The sequence below is a fragment of the Aspergillus alliaceus genome, assembly GCF_009176365.1.
Source record: "Aspergillus alliaceus strain CBS 536.65 unplaced genomic scaffold BDW43scaffold_23, whole genome shotgun sequence".
Taxonomy (NCBI): Eukaryota; Fungi; Ascomycota; class Eurotiomycetes; order Eurotiales; family Aspergillaceae; genus Aspergillus; species Aspergillus alliaceus.
Window position 1 is genome coordinate 347,065 of NW_022474706.1, and position 20,802 is coordinate 367,866.

General features: G+C 46.4%; 7 protein-coding genes across 7 annotated transcripts; 4 read left to right on the forward strand and 3 right to left on the reverse strand.

The window, feature by feature from the left end:
- The first annotated feature begins 1,390 nt into the window (after window positions 1–1,390).
- On the forward strand, window positions 1,391–2,925 carry tif35 (translation initiation factor eIF3 core subunit g). The gene is made up of 4 exons (XM_032050693.1): window positions 1,391–1,439; window positions 1,518–2,145; window positions 2,240–2,411; window positions 2,504–2,925. The coding sequence occupies exons 1-4, from the start codon at window positions 1,423–1,425 to the stop codon at window positions 2,554–2,556; spliced, it is 870 nt and encodes a 289-aa protein (XP_031900142.1). The 5' UTR covers window positions 1,391–1,422; the 3' UTR covers window positions 2,557–2,925.
- A 3,603-nt stretch (window positions 2,926–6,528) lies between these two features.
- On the reverse strand, window positions 6,529–7,231 carry BDW43DRAFT_276935 (uncharacterized protein). Its single transcript, XM_032042011.1, has 2 exons — window positions 6,779–7,231; window positions 6,529–6,680 (listed from the first exon to the last, which is right to left on the reverse strand). Exon 1 carries the CDS (start codon window positions 7,097–7,099, stop codon window positions 6,818–6,820), a length of 282 nt encoding a protein of 93 aa, XP_031900143.1. The 5' UTR covers window positions 7,100–7,231; the 3' UTR covers window positions 6,529–6,680; window positions 6,779–6,817.
- Window positions 7,232–9,282: 2,051 nt separating this feature from the next.
- On the reverse strand, window positions 9,283–9,605 carry BDW43DRAFT_276937 (uncharacterized protein). Its single transcript, XM_032042012.1, has one exon. The coding sequence runs from the start codon at window positions 9,504–9,506 to the stop codon at window positions 9,324–9,326; it is 183 nt and encodes a 60-aa protein (XP_031900144.1). The 5' UTR covers window positions 9,507–9,605; the 3' UTR covers window positions 9,283–9,323.
- Window positions 9,606–11,518: 1,913 nt separating this feature from the next.
- Window positions 11,519–11,925, forward strand: BDW43DRAFT_276941 (uncharacterized protein). Its single transcript, XM_032042013.1, has one exon. It carries the CDS (start codon window positions 11,664–11,666, stop codon window positions 11,859–11,861), a length of 198 nt encoding a protein of 65 aa, XP_031900145.1. The 5' UTR covers window positions 11,519–11,663; the 3' UTR covers window positions 11,862–11,925.
- Window positions 11,547–13,935, forward strand: BDW43DRAFT_91217 (NDT80 / PhoG like DNA-binding family protein). The gene is made up of 3 exons (XM_032050694.1): window positions 11,547–11,930; window positions 11,997–12,093; window positions 12,156–13,935. Exons 1-3 carry the CDS (start codon window positions 11,906–11,908, stop codon window positions 13,795–13,797), a joined length of 1,764 nt encoding a protein of 587 aa, XP_031900146.1. The 5' UTR covers window positions 11,547–11,905; the 3' UTR covers window positions 13,798–13,935.
- A 3,222-nt stretch (window positions 13,936–17,157) lies between these two features.
- On the reverse strand, window positions 17,158–17,431 carry BDW43DRAFT_311383 (uncharacterized protein; the record flags this gene model as incomplete). Its single annotated transcript, XM_032047184.1, has 2 exons — window positions 17,158–17,350; window positions 17,418–17,431. 2 exons carry the CDS (start codon window positions 17,429–17,431, stop codon window positions 17,158–17,160), a joined length of 207 nt encoding a protein of 68 aa, XP_031900147.1.
- A 1,417-nt stretch (window positions 17,432–18,848) lies between these two features.
- Window positions 18,849–19,544, forward strand: BDW43DRAFT_311384 (uncharacterized protein; the record flags this gene model as incomplete). Its single annotated transcript, XM_032047185.1, has 1 exon — window positions 18,849–19,544. One exon carries the CDS (start codon window positions 18,849–18,851, stop codon window positions 19,542–19,544), a length of 696 nt encoding a protein of 231 aa, XP_031900148.1.
- Window positions 19,545–20,802: the final 1,258 nt, after the last annotated feature.

Consider the following 20,802-nt stretch of genomic DNA (forward strand, 5'->3'; position numbering starts at 1 on the left):
GATCGTATTTTCCTGGTCCACGATGTGGCGGCAAATAAGTTCGGTGTCCTCTCGAAAAGCAATGAGCTTTCTCTTTATAGTTCTCAAGGTGCGCCCCGCCGCGCTTTCGTTCTAGCCGTCGTCATCTGCGCCCTCATTCTAAGCTAGGGCATTGATTCGGGCCTAGAGGAACACGTCCCTATGTCAGAAATGGTCAAAGCCATAAGAAGCAACCACGCGGGCTTTTACTTCACATCCATGGTTTAGCCGTCGTATTTGAGAGGTCCACCCTGTAAGGGAAGTCCACAAAGAAGCTTGGAGATGATGCTCCGAAGAACTCGATCTGATAGTTTTCTGATGTTGGCCGTGAACCTTGATTCGGCTCTTATGAACGTTGAGCTCTGTTTTACTATGGTCTGTTTGATGTGAAATATGGGTAACCTTTGTCCGTTGATCGGTGTAGGTCACCTTGATCTCATTGGATAATACTCTCATCCCTGAGATCAAAATCAATACACTAACTCTTGAGACTATGACGGTGAATTTCCTTTCGCAGGAGATATCCATTCTGGCCATCCTATATGCCAAAATTAACATTACGAAAGGGCTCTACCTCATGTGAGATGGAGATATCACCTATCGGGAGAGGTATCATCGTGGCGATTGATTTTGGTACGACTTTCACGGCTGTGGTGTGGTTTCAAGTGAACAATGTGTGTTACCCTAGCTTTTACCTCTTCCCTCTATTCTTAGATTTAAAGGCGCCCTGATGAAGACTCTTGGAGAAGAATCTTTTGGAACACAGTGAGTATCTAGTCATAACACCCACGCGGTAATGTATTGACTGAAAATTTCCGGATATGAAGCAGTTTGTATGTCTGCGCCTGGTCATCGGCTTATGTGAGAAAGGGCGCGCCCCAGTCTTCCGAGGTCAAGATGGCTAATTGTATCATCATATTGAGTACCATATTTGTGTAATATTCTTCCCCACTCATTTTGAATACGCCCTTTAGTACAATGATAGGAAGAGAGGAAGCGTAGAGATTGGCTACGATTATTGTCGGTGATTCGAGAGTTTTTATTTTTTTTATGTTACGGAGTTGCTTTATAGATTGGGTGTTATGGATATGTTCCCATTTTCTTTTCCTACTGCGGTGGGACCTAGATTGACAAAGCCACGAATATGTCCCAGATACTTAGAGAAACCGTAGAATGGTTGGCACTAAATCCTTTGACAGACCAAACGTAAACAGTACCATCTCCCCCTCCCCAAAAAGATTTGGGTCTCGTATACTTCGATCGCGTCACGTGAGAGATCTCTTCCAGCATCAGCCACCGCCTGCGCCACAAGCCTTTGCCGCGCCGAACAAATCCACAACGGATTCGCCTTTCGTTGAAATCTCAAGAAATTCAGCAACATTTGCAGATCACCACATAAGCACAATGTCCAAACTAGCAAAGTAAGTGCGAACCGATCCCCAATAAATTCTCCGTCGCAGGAAGTTCCCCTGACATCAAATTTTTGCAACCTTTCGCAGCCGCGCCGACTGGGCCGACGACGAGGAGTTCGATGACCCCTCCGCGCTCCCCGCGCAACAAATCACGACGAACAAAGATGGCACCAAGACCGTTGTGTCATACCGCTTTAATGACGAGGGCAAGAAGGTGAAGGTCACCCGCCGGATCAAGACTACCGTCGTGAGGGAACATGTCAACCCCCAGGTTGCGGAGCGGAGGTCCTGGGCCAAGTTCGGTCTCGAGAAAGGTCACGCTCCTGGACCGTCGTTCGATACTACCTCCGTCGGTGAGAACATCGTTTTCAGACCCAGCGTCAACTGGAAGGCACAGGCCGCTGAGGCGGAGAAGAATGGTGGCGAGAAGGGCAGCGTGAAGGATCAGCTCAAGGACAAGAAGGTCAAGTGTCGTATTTGCAGCGGAGAGCATTTCACTGCCCGTTGTCCGTTCAAGGATACTATGGCGCCTGTCGACGAGTCCGCCGGTGGCGAGGGTGCCGCTGGTGCTGCGGATGAGGCTGCTGCTGGTGGTGTCGGTGCCGGAAGTGGCAGCTATGTCCCTCCTCATCTACGGAAGGGTGCTGCTGGCGGCGGCGAGAGAATGGGCGGCAAGTACGAGAAGGACGATCTGGCGACTCTGAGAGTTACAAACGTGAGTTTTTTCTTTCTCTTTTTTTTTTTTTTTACACTTTGTTTCCGGTTTTTGCTATGTATAAGTCATGTCGATTCTGACCATCCAACAACAGGTGTCCGAGTTGGCGGAAGAAGGAGAACTCCGCGATCTGTTCGAGCGCTTCGGCCGCGTCACCAGAGTCTTCCTTGCCAGAGACAGAGAGACCCAACGAGCCAAGGGCTTCGCTTTCATCAGTTTCGCAGATCGCAGCGACGCCGCACGCGCTTGCGAGAAAATGGATGGCTGTACGTTCCGATCCCCAATCTACCCTCCGACCCCAAAGAGAAAGAAGAAGTAAAAGGGAAAGGAAAATAAAAAGCTAACAAATCTCTTTTAGTCGGTTACCGCCATCTTATCCTCCGCGTCGAGTTCGCGAAGAGAGCAACTTAAACCACCTTCCCCTCTCCATACCCTTTCTTCTCATTTCGGTTTACGACACTTTTGGATCTTTTGATCAGGCGGGCTTCCATCATGGCTGAGGAATCTTTTCTTTGTATTGTATGATCTGATCGATAATGATGATTACTGAAAGGCATCCTAACCGTGTCATATACATTTGCGTTTGTCGATTTCCATACAAAGAAAAGTACGGTTCTAGAGGGGTTTCTGATTTTTTTCTTCATCTGTTCTTTAATTCATTCCTACCAATTTCAAAGGGAAGACGATAGACGGGACCTAGTATTCAAAAAAGAAAGAGAAACAAATCAGACTAGGGAGAAAACAAAAGCAGACCACATATAGCTCAACCCCAAAAAACCCTAACTCTATAGACCAGACCCCCTTAACAACGGCAGCTGAGAAAACAAAGGAGCATCACAGCCCAACCCCCATCAACGAAAGACAAAAACAGAAAAAGAAGAACTCTATTCTAAGGCGCGAAACTGTCGTTCTTCGAACCATGGAAGATAATTTCTCACGAGTTGCCTTCTTCCGTGATTCGTGTACCGTATCTTGACGAACCTAAAGCTTCCCCTGGTGACTGTACGACCACGGGGCTGTAAACCGTGGCAAGGGGATTAAGTTTTATGGGGATATTGACACGTTGAGAACGTATGTGGTTAGTAAGGGGTCGTGTAAATATAGGATTCGTACGGGGGCGTGTGTGTTTAATTATAGAAGAGGGTGGAATCAGAATGGGCTTTGAGGGTCATGAACTGAGTTCAGGTGAGATGGAGGCTTAGATTCCGGGGAAGCTGAGAATGATTGACGGTTTGTCTTACGCATACTTTGGAGATACTTTGTTGAAACGGATGGGGGTGGTTTCAGTCTGAATACCTTGTAGGAGGGAACACGGGGAGGGTTTTCGGCGCCCTTGACTTCCCTTCCCTCCTCGACTGAGGTTCTGGAAACTGTATACGAAAGAGCCTCGGGTAATACATTCAGGGGGGTGTAGTAGACTGACATGTATCAAGGAGAAAGGACAAACGCCTTTTCTTTCTTGGGAACTTTCGCCACCTATCGTACACACTGTCAATCACAGGTGAACTCCAGCGGCCATGAGACATGCGCACGCAACGGTACACACATACGCGGGAGAGCGTCGCGGATATTTCTAAAACCCTCACCGCAGTCCCGCGCGGAAAGAAATTACATGTACGGGTAGATGTACACACACCGGGCCAGGGATTTCTTGGATACAGTCCCTAGGGTGATGTCTAGGCCGGTTTCGTCGGCCGAACGATGAAATGGCGGTATAGCGTAGCATCACCGTAACTAGCTGGGTGTAACGCAGGGTCAGGACTGCGAGCAATCTGATCAGCTTCGTATCTTCCAACCAATGGGCAAGACGCTCGGTGGTACTGAAAGGAACGTAAAAGAGCCCGGGTGCAATAAGCCCCGGTTACATTGCAGGCGGACCTATGGTTATCGGCCTCGTCGTCGTCATCACTTTCGTGGATGGTTCTGAAGACGGGCGAATCGTCGATATTCCAAGTCACGGCCGTAGCCTGTTGGTCCTTGAGCAGGTATCCAGGTTGGCCTGTGTCACTCGAGCGCTCTCCGGACTGGTAGCTGTCATGGAAGAGTGAGAAGCTCTGAGTTTGGGCGGAAGTCAGCATGGCGGCCCGTCGAATAGGTTCTCATCCTCAAATGTTTGAACTAATGCCGCTAACGTAAATAAGGTCTAACGGTTGTCTCTTCGTTGTACACTGGGTCAAGTCCGACTAGCCCAGCCCTTCACTGGCTCTCCTGGTCGATTGGTTTCAAGTCTATTTTTCGCCATGGAACGATGTCTTTGGGGTTCTTTCTTAGCGTAATAGGGGTTGGATTAGTGCTGTAGATGCGAGTTTGGGCCTCAAGAACGGGGTGTCAGCCTCGGGTCCAGCGTATATAGAGAACAGGACAACTTACGTCTGTATTGATTTAAGGATATTGTTGAAGTCGCGGTCAAAACGCATGCTGTAACCTACACTATACAATCACCGTTTCTATTCTGAGCCTCGAATACCTTCAAAAAAGCTTTTTGAATGAGATTGTTGAGGGTCAGCAGGTTTTAACGGCGGAAATTGACATCCATTCAAGTCGCACAAGCGCAAGACCGGATTCAGCAAGGACGAAATAGGAAAAAGGAATAAAAAAGTTTCTTTTCTGACAAACAGACCTAGATGTATGCTGAACGCCAGCCACGGGACATTCTGAAATATCAGACTGTCACGCGTAAGGAAAAGCACATGGGCAGACAACCCTCTCTTTCTCCATGTGAGCAATGTTTGCTTTGGGTAAAAGAGAAAAGATCCGGGGTGAGAGAGGCAGGATTGCTTCTAAAACTTGACACTCTTCCCTTACGACCAGTAACAGACGCATTATTTGGAACGTAAGTCTCCACTAAATGTTCATGGGTCTCGGGCGTAGGGTCGCAATGGCAGCACACTACAATTCCAATTCAATATCTAAAGCCCACATCGATCGTTGCCATACCCGAAGCTTTGATCGATATGGCCAAGAATTCTACTATACCCCAGATAGAAGAAGAGACAGGCCCTCGCTCAGAGGTATTTCGGCGGGTCATTCGGTATAGGACATATCTTGTTTCGAGAAAGCACGATGAACTTAGTAGCCAGCCGGGTGCAGCCAGTGTCGTAGGCATCAGCCGTTAAAAACAATTGTTGAAGTCTAGGCTGATGGTAAAAGAAAAGTGTGGTGAAGATCGCAATCACGGCAGAACGTTCAAGCTCCAGAACCATCAATGGGTTTCTCTTCAAGCGTGGAGACTGCAGGGAATCCCGGAAATAATGCCCGAATGGTCTGGACTCCCGATACGCTCGATGCTGACTCGTGGGAGGCACAAGATGTGCCGCCTTTTTTTCGATGGGCCCTAGAGTTTCCACCGGCCAGCTGCAGCTGCAGTGAATGAGTATCTGACTTCTCTGTCCGAGTAAATTAACATGCGGTTGTACAGGAACATTTCAGAAAAAAGGTACCGGTCTAGTACCGGCCACTAAGCTGGATATGGCAAGAGAATGCTGGAGGATGTTTATCCACTCGTGGGGACAAGAGACATTTCTAAGTGGATTGGGGATCGTTAAGTTAGCATATCGGTAGTAGTAGCCCCGAGGCCAAGGCTAGCAAGGTATTGCAACTTTCCCATATGAGTAGGAGACTAATGGCGGGTCAAAGTTTGGCCTAGAAGGATCAAACCTTAAACTTTTTACCCATGGAACTTGTACTGGATCTCTCCGGCCACCCACTCTGATAGAGACAGAGTAGTAGTAGTAGTATTAGTAGTAGAAGAAGAAGAAGAAGAAGCAGACAGATGGGAAAGATAATTAGAATTTAGAAAACCAGTATCAAAATTGATTACATAGTAGAGGAAGGGGAAAGATAAACTTTTCATTTTTAATCAAAAAAAATTACATAAAATAAAAAATGTGTGACAAGAAATATTAGGAGGGGTGGTTAGTGGATAAGAGTTGAGGGAGGGTTAACGATTAACCTTCTTTTTTGCAACCAAGGAAGGATTCAGAATCCCTGTCCTTTCACTCAGTGGGTAAGTACAGAGTATGTATGTAGTTAAAAAGGCAGGGCTTTTGAGAATTGGTTACATAAGACGATCCTAATCGGCTAGATCCAGGAACGTGGGTCATTCTAGTCCCATCGAACAAAAATAGAAGACAACAACAACCCAGAAGGGAACAGGGGTTCCACAAAAGAGCGACGCCTGTGAAGGGAAAATAAAATGAATAACTGCAGGATTTAAGGAAAAGTCAAGGATGAGGGAGGGACCGTTAAGTAACTGATTTCATTGTTCATGAAAGAGATGGAAGGGAGTTTGAGGGAAAATGTTGGAGCTTTGGGAACTTGAAGGTACTAACGGATACATTACCTAACTTACTTCTAATCATACCGACTAGCCTCGTTCAAGTCAAGCGTGAGTGCACGTGCCAGATCCGACTCATGGTGTAGCCTTTCCTAGCTAGTGTCAGTGCGGTTCCTTTGTGTTGGAATCAACGTGGACACTAAGATACGTACGAGAGGTAGGGGGCGAGGGGAACATGGATGATTGTCAACCTGAGAAGGTAAGTAGGAAAGAAAAGATGAAAAATCTCTTACCAAAATCATTTCTCTTCGTGCATGCGGACTGGCTAGGTTTCTCCTTCTTACCACATTTCCTCAGATTAGTCGATTCACCTACACGCTTACACCTTTTCCTATCCTATGATTTCATCTCATATGCATCGCTATGAATTTGTTTTTTACCTCGTCGGGGGCCTTGCTTATTGGTCATCGTTGGCCTGAAATGCAACCTTTCCACCCGCCACCATCTCCGAGACCCCTGTACGAGGTTACTCTGGGATTCGCGCCGCATCCCGCGAGCACATAACATCCTGCACGACATTAACACCCCCTCCATTAGACACTCTCTATTTGACAAGTTCAGGTTTTTTTCTGGTAGCCAGTCGAGAATTGATCTAAACAGGGACGTTTGACCAATCATCTTGTTTGGCCTCCTTTTTCAGCGCCATGCATATCGCATTTGGACCAACTAGCTTCCTGCACGGCTGGATGATCGGATCCGCCACAAGACGATCTCCAAAAAGGACAGAGGGGGTAGAGGGGGAAGAAGAACGCAAAACAAAACCGAAAAAGAAAAATAAGAAAGAAAAAGAAAAAAGAAAGAATAATAATTAACAGGATGGCGCTAATCTAAGATTCCAATGGAACTTCTTTGTTGGTCTCACTCCCCCGGTTTGTGGGGCCCAAAGCTCGATTCTGGAAACTATGCTGTGTACGGGAAACGCGTCTCTCCACATTAACCTACTCTTAGTAATTCGGACTACGCCGACAGATGTGACTCCCATTACCTCTAACGGTACAAGGTCTTGGAGGGGATATTGTGGGGAGAAAGAGGGGGGAGTGTTGGGATTTGGAGAGCAAGTCAAGAGTAAGTGCGGTCGGTCATCAAGTTCGGCGGTTCAGACCTGGATTAGTCCCAAAATTACCGAATATCAGACTTAACCTACAATTCAACGGTATCTTGTTTGACACGGATGTACCTTCTAACATAGGGAACCTACCGACCAACCGGTAAATAGGTACTCTACATATGTACCAATGCAGCCTGCATGGTTCAATCGGCTATTCGTCGCCGGTGTCGGTGAGCGACCGACCAGTGCTAATAAAAAAGAAAGCAAGAAAAGAAAGAAAAGAAAAGAAAAAGGGATAAAAAAGATAATGAATTTTTTTTTCTCTCTTTCTCAGATGTTGGTTGAAACCCGTCGATCGCCTGATCTCTCATTCATGCAGGAGTTAGTGCTCGTGCCTCGAGCACCCGAAAGTTCTTTTGGAATGGCCCCAAAGAGGCGTCACATCTAGAACATGGATACTCTCAATGGATCCACAGGCCCCCTGCCTCTCTATACTAACATTTTTTTTTTTTCACTTACGTCCTTCTACCTAGGACTGTTCTGTCATGGTTGGTTGGTAAGGTTATTGGTTGTCTGCGGCTGCCTAAGCTCAGTAGTGTCGACATGCGACTGGGGTCTGCACGGGAGTTCCGGGGCCATGATCGTCGCTACTAATCCTTTCTAGCGCCATCTTAATTTATTTGGCTGCACTCTGCCGTTGACCGGGTGTTCACGCTAGAACAGCTGACTTTACCGACACTGGTCTAGGGAGAGCAGTTCGGCCGGCCGACTAGTTGAATCATGCCAACACTAGGGTTCATTTCCCCTCGGAACTACTCAAAGTTTGTGCAGCTGTCTGGAGTGGAATAAGATGGACTGTAACATCGATTGTCGGCCAATGCCGTGCCTCTCCAACGCTCTGACAGGGTCCAGTGCCTCTCGCGCTATTTCGGCTGATGCAACAATATTCTCCATGACGGATTTCATGCTTCATTTCCTTTCCAAGGAAAGCTAACAAAAAATAATTTTCAGGATTATTTTCCAAAAGAAAAAAAAATAATTACAAAAAAGCCAAGACCCAGGAAATAAAAACGAAAATCATCAGCAAAGAAAAATTAGGAGCCCAAAAGGCCCCCAAATAATCCTAAACTCTCTACACATGGACCTCCTTCTGCTGTCACCCATTATATTGTTATTGTTAATGCGATCCTTTTTACTTATTCGTATCTTTCTGTTATATTTGTCTAGTTTTATCCTTTTTTATTTTCTCTCTTTCTTTTTACTTAATATATCCATTCTATGAGTCTGAATGCTACAAGATTTCTCTTGTTTTACGGGGATTGACTATTACTGGTATTATCATTATTTTTGGTTGGCCCTGACATGGTTCAAATTTCACAACAAACTCGTGGCAGAAGTGGTATTCATCTTCAAGCTTAATTTGAAAACTTGGAGCTATCAAGGCTTGTGCGCAACGCCGTTCTGCAGATAATTCCGCCGCATACCTACAAGGGTCATACATCTGGACGTAAAGGAGGTCAGGCTAGAAACGGAGAAAGCAGACGTGGGTGTGGGTAAGGGGAAAGGAAGGGAAAAAAAAATAAATAAAAGATAAAAAAATAAAAATAAATAAAAATACGAAAAGAAAAAAAAGCCAACTTGACTTGAGGAAAGCGTTCCATTCGGTATCTGGGAACAAATATCAATCCGACAGATCCCTCGATCTTCGGACCAGGTTTTTTCATTCCCAAGTGACTACACTGCCTATGACAGAGGAAGCTAGAACCGACACTAAAACCCTTTCCATCAAGTCTCTTAAAGAGAAGCGGAACAAAGACTGGCTGTGATCATCTTGATGGTCAAGCATTCGGGGACAATCGCTATACATAAAGAGGTGCAGCTTGAAGTCATATTCTGCAGCAATAAATGCAGGACGGTTGTCGACTCTGACTGAATACCGCACAAATTCTGGTATGCGCTTCTTCCTTTCATAGTCATCTTGCTCGATTCCTTCTCTATTCGTTCTCCACTTGGTTTGTCGTCAATCTTTCTCTTTATTTTTACTTTTTTTTTAACCCTGTCTCCACGAAGGAAAAAAAGAAAGAAAGAAAGACATGTGGCCATATTCTTCAGATCGCACTCATTGTATACCGTTGCTGGTTTCCCCCTTCCCTCTTTGTCTTGAAACGATCTTATACTCTATATTACAGGCTGTACAGTACACCGATGTAGATGTACAGCGAAGTTGTCTGCATGGATCACATCTCTATCTCTACTACCTACTTCTACCTGTTCCTCGACCTTCAGCAAGCAAATGATCGCAACTGTCTGTATTTATGGATAACCAGGATGCAGTGATGCTCTGAACCAGGTGGAGCGGGCCATGTTTTCTTTTCTTTTCCTTTTCCCTATTTCCCTCTTTTGTTTGGTCTGCTTCTAAACTATTCGTCAAAAGCCCCCGACCACTATTGCCCTTGGCCTCCAGCTTTCTGTCCACTATTTCCATGATCCAACGTTTCAATCCGCCCGGCGCTTGCAAATCCCAGCCCGTTTCTTTGTTTGATGACGCTCTTCCTAAAACCACTACTATATGCTGGTGTTTCTCTCCTGAAAAGTGCAGCGTCTCATAGGCTTCCCTCGTTGGAAAGTGTTGACATTGTTTTAGAGCCACGCCACTCTGCCAACTGCTTTGTGAAGGGGAATTTTACGCCGAATAGGAGCGGTGGTTGTTGTTTTTTTTCGCTGTTTGGTTTCGGTTTTGTTTTTTCATCGAGCCGCAGGGTTCCAAGTCCAATGAGCAGATCGTTCTGCCCATCTTCCCTGACACCGTTTTCACTCTAATATACCCCTGTTCAGCGCCATCAGAAGCCTAGTGCTCCTTAGGCGTCGGTCTAACAGCTTGGGCTGGTCTCAAGGAACCTCTTGATTGTCAAACCAGTATTTACCTCTTTCTCGGGGGAGGCTTGCAAATGAATCATTGTAAGTATTATGATTTTGTTTACTTCCGTACTATTATTAATACTGTTCCTTATTATGGATGATTTTTTTTTTCTTTTTTGAAATTGGGAGGATTATTTTCCCTTTGATGTGAACTTTCTTTTAGTTTATTTAATTTTTTTGATGTTTTTCTTCCCTTTCCCCTTTTTTTCTTTCTAATTTTCTCTGGTCTCTGTCTGCCTATCTGACTGTCTCTCTCTCTCTCTTCCTGCCCGGTTATCCCGACATCAAATTTACAACCCGTGACCCCCCTTCCCCCCCTGGAGGCATTGCTTATGACGATTGATCTACATTTGAACGTTTATTTTCCCGTCTCTTTGGTATTTGCGTTCAAGGAGTTCTTCTGTTACACAATCCTGGTATTCTTCATTTCCCTGTATCGATATGACATCAAGGTGTGTTGTCTCCTTGGCCGTCCAGGATGGGGACCCTATCTCCATTCTGACTAGCAAATGTCCGATTACCTTCTGTACCTTTTCCACTTTTTCCTTCCCACTGCTGTCGTGCATTCGCTCCTCGTGTATATCTGTATTGTGGCTCCCCCATCATTCTGATCATGTTCCTCCTCGCCAGCATCAACTCTCCTGCAGAATTCTTTCCAAATGGACGGTCCTATTACCACCGACAGTGACTATACAGGGGGGCAACGCCCGTTTTCTGGGCCAATCAGCTTCCCCATGGATGATGAGGAACAAAGTCGCAGAGGCAGTGCCGTTGGACATCCTTTGGGCCAGCCGGTCTCGATACCTGCGACCAACGGTTTGAGATACAACACACAGCAGTCTACACTGCAGGATGTACCGTAAGTTGTCTTTTAATTCAGACTGCCCTTTGTGCTCCACTTTGCCCACTTGCAGTTCCTAGTCACAGCATCTCATTTTCTTCTCTTTGGATGAGTTGAGTTGTTGTGCGGTGCTGCATTATTTAAACCTTTTTCGGTTATGTATGATTTCCTCTTTCCCTGCCTTCTGATATCTTGGTTCTTTTCTTTTCTATTTCTTTTTTTTTTTAAGAAAAATTTAAAGGAAATTTATATGATTTGGTTTGTGTCTTATTTTATATTGTGAGCTTCGCTACCTTTTCCTTACTTTACTTTTCTTTTCTCTTTTCAAAAAGTACAGTGCTACTTGCATGCATTAAGCTGCCACTCCTCGGGTCATGCCTAGGATCTCACTATGCCCTTGCTATTCACTGCAGCCCTTCCCTAGCTCACTTATATGGTTGTCATGTACTCTTGCAATGTGTTGGTGGGAATCCTGTTGCTCTTCTCCTTCTATCATCTTGTTTTTTTTCTTCTCTTCTCCTGAATTCCATCCTTCCTCGTTCGTCTTATCTGTCACACATGCATTGGACTGACTCAAGGTGGTATTTTTAGCTTTGCAACATCTCCAACAATACTTATGAGTCCCACTGATTCCTGCTCTGGTTCGTTGTTTCCTTACTCCGCTATCCCATATGATAAATCTATATGACTGATGCATTCTTATACAGAGACCTTCTCTCCCGCATCAGGCTCAATCTACTCCCATTCACCGGGATTGCCATACGACAGAATGCCGGACTTCAGGTCCCATCGGGTACCTCCTCTGTAAGCCACTGTCCTTTGACCGCTTTGTTGATATGCATTGATTGATACGGAATGCTGTGAAGTCAACCACCTACCGGGATTTCCCTTTCTATGCAGCCGCAGAGTACGACAGTATCTGGAAGTGCTGGCCTTCTAGGCAGGAATGACAGCTATCCGGGGACATACACGCTTCAACGTGGCACATTTCCATCGCTCTCGAGCATTAGTGATATGTCTAGAATCTCACAATATACCACTACTCCGCGGGTTTTGGAGAGCACTGTCGACCGATCCTCGCAGAATTTGATTTATGGACAGCCAGGGAGCATGTTACTGGAGCCGGTCCAGCGCATGCAACCATCGATGACGGAAGCTCCTCCTTTTCACGATACCAACATCCTACATCCAATCGTCTCTGGCAATCAAACCATTAAAACAGAAATCCAGGCCAAGATACATAAAGGATTCTTCCAAGTCGATGACAAGTGGACCTGTTATCGGCGCAATTATTTTTCGGTCTCGTGTTCATTCTCGTTGCACCCATGGGCCCATTCGCCTCTCTACCTCAAATTCACAGATCAAGGAACCGAGCGTGTCCTGTCATTTTCCATGTCAATATCGGCTATTGTGAACGCACAGTTTGGCGAGGTTCGTGAGCTGGTCCAGCATACGCCAAAGCGAGATAAACAATCAGAGAGAAGACCCGGAAGAATTGTTTTGCAGCCCTGTCAACCCCCGTCGCTGGTTCTGAACCATGGACCAGGATCCGGTAGCAGTCAGCATGCGTTTGGCCTCGCCTCTCAATCAACAGGGATGTCCATTGACTATAACAACTCTTATAACAGTGCTCCGCCGCCCTCGCAGCCTCCAACCCAACATACGTTCGAGCGCATCCAGTTCCAGAAGGCTACTGCCAATAATGGAAAGCGTCGGGCCCAGCAGCAATACTATAACCTAGTTGTCGACCTTTACGCTGAAGTCGCAAATCCAGTGAGTACGGAGACCCAATGGATCAAAATTGCCAGGAAGCTGTCGCATCCAATGGTGGTTCGAGGCCGCTCCCCGGGCCATTACAAAGACGGCCGGCGAGACAGCTCGACGAGCATGGGTCCCGATGGGGGAAGCGGTGGCTCGGGCGATGGTGGTGGAGGGGCTGTACTACATCCAAGCATCGGATCGGCTGTACGGTCTCACTTGGCCCTCATGTCGTACGACTCTTCGCAGCGCGGCGGTCCACACTATGGTCGGGCTGACTACAGCCAGATAACAGCATCCGACCAGTCCCCATTGAATGGAAGCCCGCACATCTCATCATCGTCATCTTCGGCCTTTGATATAGGGGTTTTGAATGATACTATGGATCCGATGGACCCCATCAAAAGCACGTCCAGCATTGATTCGTATCAAGACTCCGGCTTTGGAATACTGGACGGCCGAAAGGCTGAAAGTCAGTTCCGCCACCATTTGCGCCCTTTTGAGTATGACTCTGTCTCAAAGCCTAGTGAGGAGCCTAGCACCAGCTTTTCCGAGCCATATGATTCAATGGTATCCATGATGCCAAACGGACAAAGCGAGCCTTCACCTTTCCTGAAACACCCGCTTAGAATGGGGTCCCACATGTACCATCATTCCACTACAAGCAGCTATGACCCCATTTACTCCACTCGCTCCAACAATGGCAGCCATTACCCTCGGTTCCCGAGCTCTCAGAGCCTATGTGCTTAGCCCTTTAGCCCTGTTTGGTGCTCCTTCCTTTTACCCCTTCCTGTTTCTATTTTCATAATTCTATATGAGTAATGCATTATCGGTTGATATTCTCTTTTTGCCGTTTCTGTTGTACTGTTGCTTTCTGCGTCATGACCGGGACGAGACGAGGACTGGAGGTCCGTGTCTTTGTTCATTTTCTACGACACGCTTTAGGTCAATGATCAGCGAGATAGACCACCACCTTGAGGTGATTCTCAACTTCGCTTGCCCAAGCTGAATTGCATGAAACTAGCATGATCTTACCGGTGTCACTGTTTTCTTTTTTTATTTTCTTGCCGCCTTTCTTTTCCCCCGCCTCCCCTTTTTTATTCTGTCTTTTATATTTTCCTTTTATTCAACGAGGTAGGAGATCTACAACATCCTTTGTCGTTCCGTCGCCCCCACTGCTACTTCCACCTTCTCATTCTGTTCTGATTCTTCTATCCTTTCTTCTTCCTCCTCCTTTTACTTTTCTGACTTTCTTTCTCCTTTTCTTTTCTCTTGTTTCTTTTTTGCTCTTACCGTACCTTCTCTTTTCTTTCCATAACCTGGTCCCTCGATCAGGTTCATTTACTTCACGCCCGTCTTCTCTGCCTCGCACAGACGAGGGACAGGGCCATACCAAAATTCACATGTAGATGTTTGAATTGGACAATGTCACCGACAGTTTGGTTAAGCTGTGCAGATACCGCCGTAGCCGTCGGCGGAAACCAATGATAAGAGAAAGAACACGAAAGCGCTCTAGGGATGGTTAAACGGAAAATGTCTATTAGGTTAGGATAAAGAACATGGACCTAAATTGAGAATTTGGGTCAATCGCTCATTGGTTCATGCCCGAGTGATTTTCTCCGATATGTTGCCTTGCTTCAAGTACCCAGAACTTCCAGTCCGCTGTCAGGGTCCTTGACAATACACGCGATTGTTTCCTACTATCAGTGGCTAGGTTTGCTCATAGAGAGAGTATAATAAGGAGCACATCGGCTACGTGTCGGCCCCTTAGGTTCTGAATTCATCAAATAGCAGGTGTACCTATTTAGAGGAAAAAACAGCAAAAAAAAAAAAAAAAAAAAAAAAAAAAAAAAGAAAGAAGGAAAGAAGAAAAAGAGAAAGACAAGGGACCGACCACGCAGCCAAGTAACACGATACAAGGAGAAAATTTTTATTTTATTATTGTTTGGCATATTCTCCTCGCCTTTACCCCCTTTGTATTTGAAAAAGAAAAAAAGAAACCAAAAATAAAGAACAAGCCAAATAATTGCATCAAACAAAGTTGGCAGTCGCATTAAGCGGCTTTTGGAGTGAAGCACGCTCACCTCCTTTTTTTTTTTCTCTCTTTGTCTTTGTTGTCACATCCCGTCATGTCATGTCATGTCATGTATGTACAGTATGTAAGGATGAATGAATCAGCGTTGGCTGTCTGTAAAAAAAAATTCAACTGAGGATTCTACTAAGTATGCGCCTTATCTCTTGCTCACCGCACTACTATACCGCTAAAATGCATGCCATTCATGGAGTCATCCACTAGACAATGTGAATTTGACTACTAAGAGATGATCGCCAATGGACTCATGGGGGATCGACCCAACAGGAGTTGAAGCCCAATTAAGACAGCGGAAGGGAAATCCGACTCAGGTGACAGTATTAGGTTTGGAAGGATCAACAACCCGATAGAGGGAGGATGGACTACTACCTAAACGGGTAAGCAGTTGGCTCCACTGCTCTTGCTATGGCTCCACTTTTCACTTCGGCACGTTCCGACCATTCCAGTCGATCATCTAGTCCATTATTATCTTACTATTTTCTCTGTTTTCGGTGCGTGGTTTTCCTTTTGCATTTTCTTTCTTTCTTTCTTTTTTTACCTTTTTTATCTTTTCTATTTTTGAATCTTTCATTGAATGAACGACTTCTTTGACACAATCTCACTAGTTTCAGCAACTCCTCCACCCCCAGCAGGAAATCAGGCGTCAACAAACCTCACGCTCCTGTAAGATGTGCAGGAACAATCGTTCCATCACACATCACTTGATTCTTGATTCATCCATTGAATCTATAAACCACCTAGAAAGATGAAACTACTAAACGCACAGATACTAATGGCTACTCAGTTACTTCTAGCGCTTCTGGGCAGACTTCATGCAATAACCCTCCTGTAGATTATGCACGTCGTACAAGGGGTCGACCCGGCGGAGTGAGCATGCGTGTGAGACGAGGTGTGGACAACCTTGCCAGCCACAAGAGATCGGCAACTGCGCGACGAAAATAGCTGTTTTAGAAGGAGAAAGAAGCAACCAACAAGGAGCGTCCTCTTCTTTGAGAAGTGTGGAGGGGGTGCAACCGTTGCATCCACTCTGCGCAGGCTCCAGGACACTAAACGTCCAGGGTTTTTTTGCCTGTCTACGAGCAACAGTTTGGCCTCGGCTTACCTGAGTCCCTGAGACCCTTCCCTACCGGGTACAGCCTGTATCCAGGGTATGTACGAAGTTCCACTGATGTGCTCAGGGTGTTCTTGCCCGGTTGGACTGTTCAGCACGGCATACCCGATCCAAAAGCCAATGGACATGCATCACAAGGCTGGAAGATCCCTCCCATGTCTGCTCGTGCGGATGTCCACTGGCCTCCCGTTATGGGATCAGATTCCAGCTTTCTCAGAGCCCGAAAACACAAACCAGGGTTGTCTGAGCCTAAATCCTTGGATTTGTACGAAAGTTGGTCAACCGTGCGCGCCTCTTTTGGGTGAAATTTGCTATTCAATTCCAGCGGCTCGCTTTCATCACTGGTCTTGGGGAATGCCGCCAAGAAGATTCCTGAGGGGACAGCCATTCCTCCGAAACTTTGTTGAGTCTTTGCATCCTTGTCTACAGTCTGATTTACATGAAATCTTATTCGCACGATATTGGTCAATGCCCAGCTGTACTGACGCCCTTACGGTCTTTCCTGCCCGCCTCTTTGTTCTCATCCCAACATTCCATGCATTGTATCTCTGTTTCACGAAACGGTCTCCGGATGTTGTGTTGCGCCACACAAACTTCTGACAGCCCACAGCACGCGATGAAGAAGAGGTACGGTCGACAGGCGCCTTGCTTGACAACTGTGAAAATCCTTCTTCTTCCGTATTCACCTAACCTTCGTTCGCTCCTCCCTGCGTCCGTTCGTTGCCGGTTCCCCCGTCACTCCGCCCTCAAATGAGCGGCCGCTCCCGCCCAATGCTCCTGGAGCTTTGGCTTGGGACCCACGGTCACACGATGGACTCGGCCGACCAAAGTCCGGGCATTCATCACTGAAGGAGGTAGCCTGCAGCTAAACTCTAGACCTCCCTCCTCATTCGCACTAGGGCCTCCTTCAGTGACCATCTTTATCCACCCGCGAGATCCGAAGTGCCATCTTGCGATCCAAGTCTTCCTGCTCCTCCTTTGTTGGAGCCATGCCCATGGCGTTTTCCACTTGTGGCGACACCCAGAGGCCAATCGACGCCCAAGCCATCACACCGACTCCGAAGAGAGCCCTTGTTTTCGGCGACAAAGAACGGTAGGAGCTATTGGCGGGGCGGAGATTAGCCCCAGTTGAGATAGTGGTTCTTAGCCAGAAGGGTATATACACACCTCCAGAAAGTCATGACTGTAGGTCCTTGAGTTGTCACGTACGTAGTTGGTGAAATGTGTCAACTCCTTGCCTGATGCTGTCGGTAGTCACTTAAGTTAGGTAGAGTCCAACCATTCCTGGATCGGTTAGTTTAGACGACGGGATTGAATCCCGGCTATGCCTCAGGCGGGTTTAGGTTGGGTTTGGGTCCTCTCTTTATATTTCACCGCCTTTGGTTCTGCCACCGGCAATCGGAGCTCCGTCCTCCGCTTGCCGTCTTTGTTTTCACTTTCCCGGTCTTAAAGGTATAGAACGAGCCAAGTATAACTTCACTTTCTTTTTTGTTTTCTTTCCGTTCCAGCCGGTGGGCATGGGGAGGGAAAATTCAATTTATAGATTACTATATTCTCGCCAATTATAGCCGTCCGTTGATTAAGTGCTCGCCACTAAGGCCTCAAAGTATATTATTCAACAATCCCACTATCAACAATCATCTATAGAATTCCTAGAAACCAGCTTCTGACTCAATCACTATAATAACTCGTCTCAACATAACGAGTGAGCAGTATCCCATCTATTATAGAACACAGACTAAGATTATATCCCGCAAAAGGAATACCTTGGTTGACTACATCTCAATTCTATATACATGCTCCCTCAACACTAGCACGCAAGGTGCTATTTCGTTGAGTACTACAATATTTCGACGCCCACGGTCTCAATTATGTCATGACATCTTTTCTGAATGCAGCACCATTGATAGAGAAACTATCTCAATGCTAGAAGACCCGAACAGCACCACACCCAGCTTCCCTGGTTGGTGCCTACATACTCTGCTAACAAATGGTACTTACACTACGCATGGGATATATTGATGTGTTGAGTGTGAGAACAGGGACTTCTATCAGAGATGGTTCGATACTGGTTTTGAACTCCGGAACAGGAGTCAAGAAAGCAAGAAAGGATTCTCAGCTACCCAACAAGGACCAAATGTACGCGCTCGTCGTTGTTGTCCTCGGATATTCCATCATCCATACATCAATAACTCAAAGGGTTCACAGTCGGCCATCCGATTTCGATACGCCCCTTGTCATTGAAGCATACCTAAGCCGGCATATTCTGCCATCTTTGTGGCCATTGTAGAGGAATATCCGAGAAATCAATGAGCACATAGACCGCACCCATTATATATAGGGCATTGAGCCCTAACTATGAGGTTTCAGGATTTCATTGTACACATAAAATATACGCTTTGTCCGACTCTTGAAGAAAATAGAAGCATAGTCAAGTGAAAGACAATATACAATATCCGATACCTTTACAAAACCATTGAAAAGACATACATAAAATTCCCGGTCTCCATCAAATCCCTATATACATCTCCCCTAAATTTCCTACATCCCCGACAAGAAAAACCGGAACTCACAGCCCAACCCTACAGTATCATAAAGATGGCTCCCCACAGAATCTTCACCATCCCCGAACTCCTCGAACAAATCCTTCTCCAAACCGACCCCCAAACCCTCCTCACCTCCGCCCAACAAGTCTCCCAAATCTGGCACACCCTAATCATAACTTCCACCCCCTTACAACAATTCCTTTTCTTCAAACCCACCACCCCCAGACCTAAAAACAACCCCCGCACCCCCAACCCCTTCCTCCCCAAAATCTGGTCCCGCCTCTTCCGCAAACGCCTCACCTCCCACCCCACCCCCTCCACAAACTATCACTACACCCTCCCCCCGGCCGACCCCCTCGACGAAGCCCTCTTCCTCCACCCCACCGCCACCTGGCGCCGCATGCTCGTCCAACAACCCCCCACCTCCTCCATCGGCGTCTTCGTCCTCGACCCCTCCTGGATCGCCTGCGACGGGGATGATATCTCCCCCGTCCGCATCTTCCAGGCTGAGGTCGAGTTCCTGACTCTGGAACATCTGCATTGGTCCGCCATGGTGGGATGCTTGTTGCCGCTGGCTAGGGAGCTAGTATTTTGGGACCATAAGGATTATTATAAGAGGCGAGAGGTGGTATGGAAGAGGGAGATGGATCTTGCGTTGCACAGGTATGGTGGGGATTGTGATTTGACAGTTTTCACCGGGGGGAATTGGGATCTTTGGAGGGTTTTGGGGGGGATTACGTATTGTTAGCTTTTATTTCTTTTTCGGTTTGCAATGGGCTGGGTGGCTATAGCATAGTACGTACATATATATATGCATAGGTGTTGGTGTTGTGATATTGAGTGGAGGGGGTTGAATAGGTTCGGTATCACTTGTTTCTTCCTAGATCTTCTGGTTCGTGCGGGTTCGTACTTTCTCGCATATATATTAGGTTTGAGGACCGGTATGGTGTACACAGGTTAGGGTTAGGGCTCCATATGGACTTCTTCAGATCGACATATGCCCGTCTGATATACATAGTACTCTTAACTGTCAGTTACTGCATGAGTAGTTGCTCTTGGGCATCATGTTAGGAAGACTTCCAGGGTGTATATATGTCTACAGATGTGTCTGATCAGCAATATCGTTAATAATATTCAGTATTCAACCCGAATAACGCATTTCTACCCTCCTGTGCGCTTGTCACACATGGATGGAACTAGGATATCCTCCTTGACAGTTGTATTATTCTTTCATTGCGTCTTCTGATCATGTTCACCTATCGTGATACCGTGGTTGTCCTTGAGCTAAGAGCACCTCTACCGAATCGCAAACTTTTAGGCTTAGACTTGTAATTGACTCTTACGATTGTATGAAATTCCGTCAATTGACACCGCGTCTAAACATTCTGGGTAGATCCAAGAAAATACTAGCCTAGCCAAAGCTGCTCACCAGTAATTCATATAAGATCCTACTGAATTAACCACGTCTTTCACGCAGCCTATCTTGTCCAGCGTATCTGAAGATCTATCCACGTCTTCTGTTCGTGTTTATACCTATATTATTGTCTCTCGTTAACGTTTTTCAACCCGACTAGAATACCGAATCACAGTTTTCACCGGTATTCATCGCCCATAAAAAGCCAGTCATGTTGTTCAAGAAACTAGAGTTCCTAGACACAGAGAGTTCTATGGCCCCAAGGGACTAGGATCTGTCGTGTGAGGCTCATGTAGGTTTCATGATAGTGGCACTGCTAACTCATGAAGATGCCTTAGCGCTGTCCCAATCAATGTCAAATCCATGGAATCTGCTAATAAAACTTCTTTACCATAGTCGCAAGTTCTGCAATTCGGCAATCTTTCTCTGATGACGGACTGCCATAACTCTAATGTCACATGGCTTCGTGCCATTCCGCCATGAGTTTTTGATAGCTAGATGTCCTCCATGACAATGTCCTCCTCATCAACTTCGTTTCAATCCCTCCCTTTCGATCTCGGGGGCCAGTGCCCGTTGGCCCCGAATGGCACGG

What these genes read in the sequence shown, in the direction of transcription:
- BDW43DRAFT_276937 (XM_032042012.1), bottom strand. Translation starts at nt 9,506, where the DNA reads ATGACTATGAAAGGAAGAAGCGCATACCAGAATTTGTGCGGTATTCAG.
- BDW43DRAFT_91217 (XM_032050694.1), top strand. Translation starts at nt 11,906, where the DNA reads ATGAGTCCCACTGATTCCTGCTCTG. An exon ending in TCCCACTGATTCCTGCTCTG is followed by an intron (nt 11,931 to 11,996) that starts GTTCGTTGTTTC and finishes ATTCTTATACAG; the next exon opens with AGACCTTCTCTCCCGCATCA. An exon ending in TCCCATCGGGTACCTCCTCT is followed by an intron (nt 12,094 to 12,155) that starts GTAAGCCACTGT and finishes AATGCTGTGAAG; the next exon opens with TCAACCACCTACCGGGATTT.
- tif35 (XM_032050693.1), top strand. An exon ending in CGACTCTGAGAGTTACAAAC is followed by an intron (nt 2,146 to 2,239) that starts GTGAGTTTTTTC and finishes ATCCAACAACAG; the next exon opens with GTGTCCGAGTTGGCGGAAGA. An exon ending in TTGCGAGAAAATGGATGGCT is followed by an intron (nt 2,412 to 2,503) that starts GTACGTTCCGAT and finishes AATCTCTTTTAG; the next exon opens with TCGGTTACCGCCATCTTATC.
- BDW43DRAFT_276941 (XM_032042013.1), top strand. Translation starts at nt 11,664, where the DNA reads ATGCCTAGGATCTCACTATGCCCTTGCTATTCACTGCAGCCCTTCCCT.
- BDW43DRAFT_276935 (XM_032042011.1), bottom strand. Translation starts at nt 7,099, where the DNA reads ATGATTGGTCAAACGTCCCTGTTTAGATCAATTCTCGACTGGCTACCA.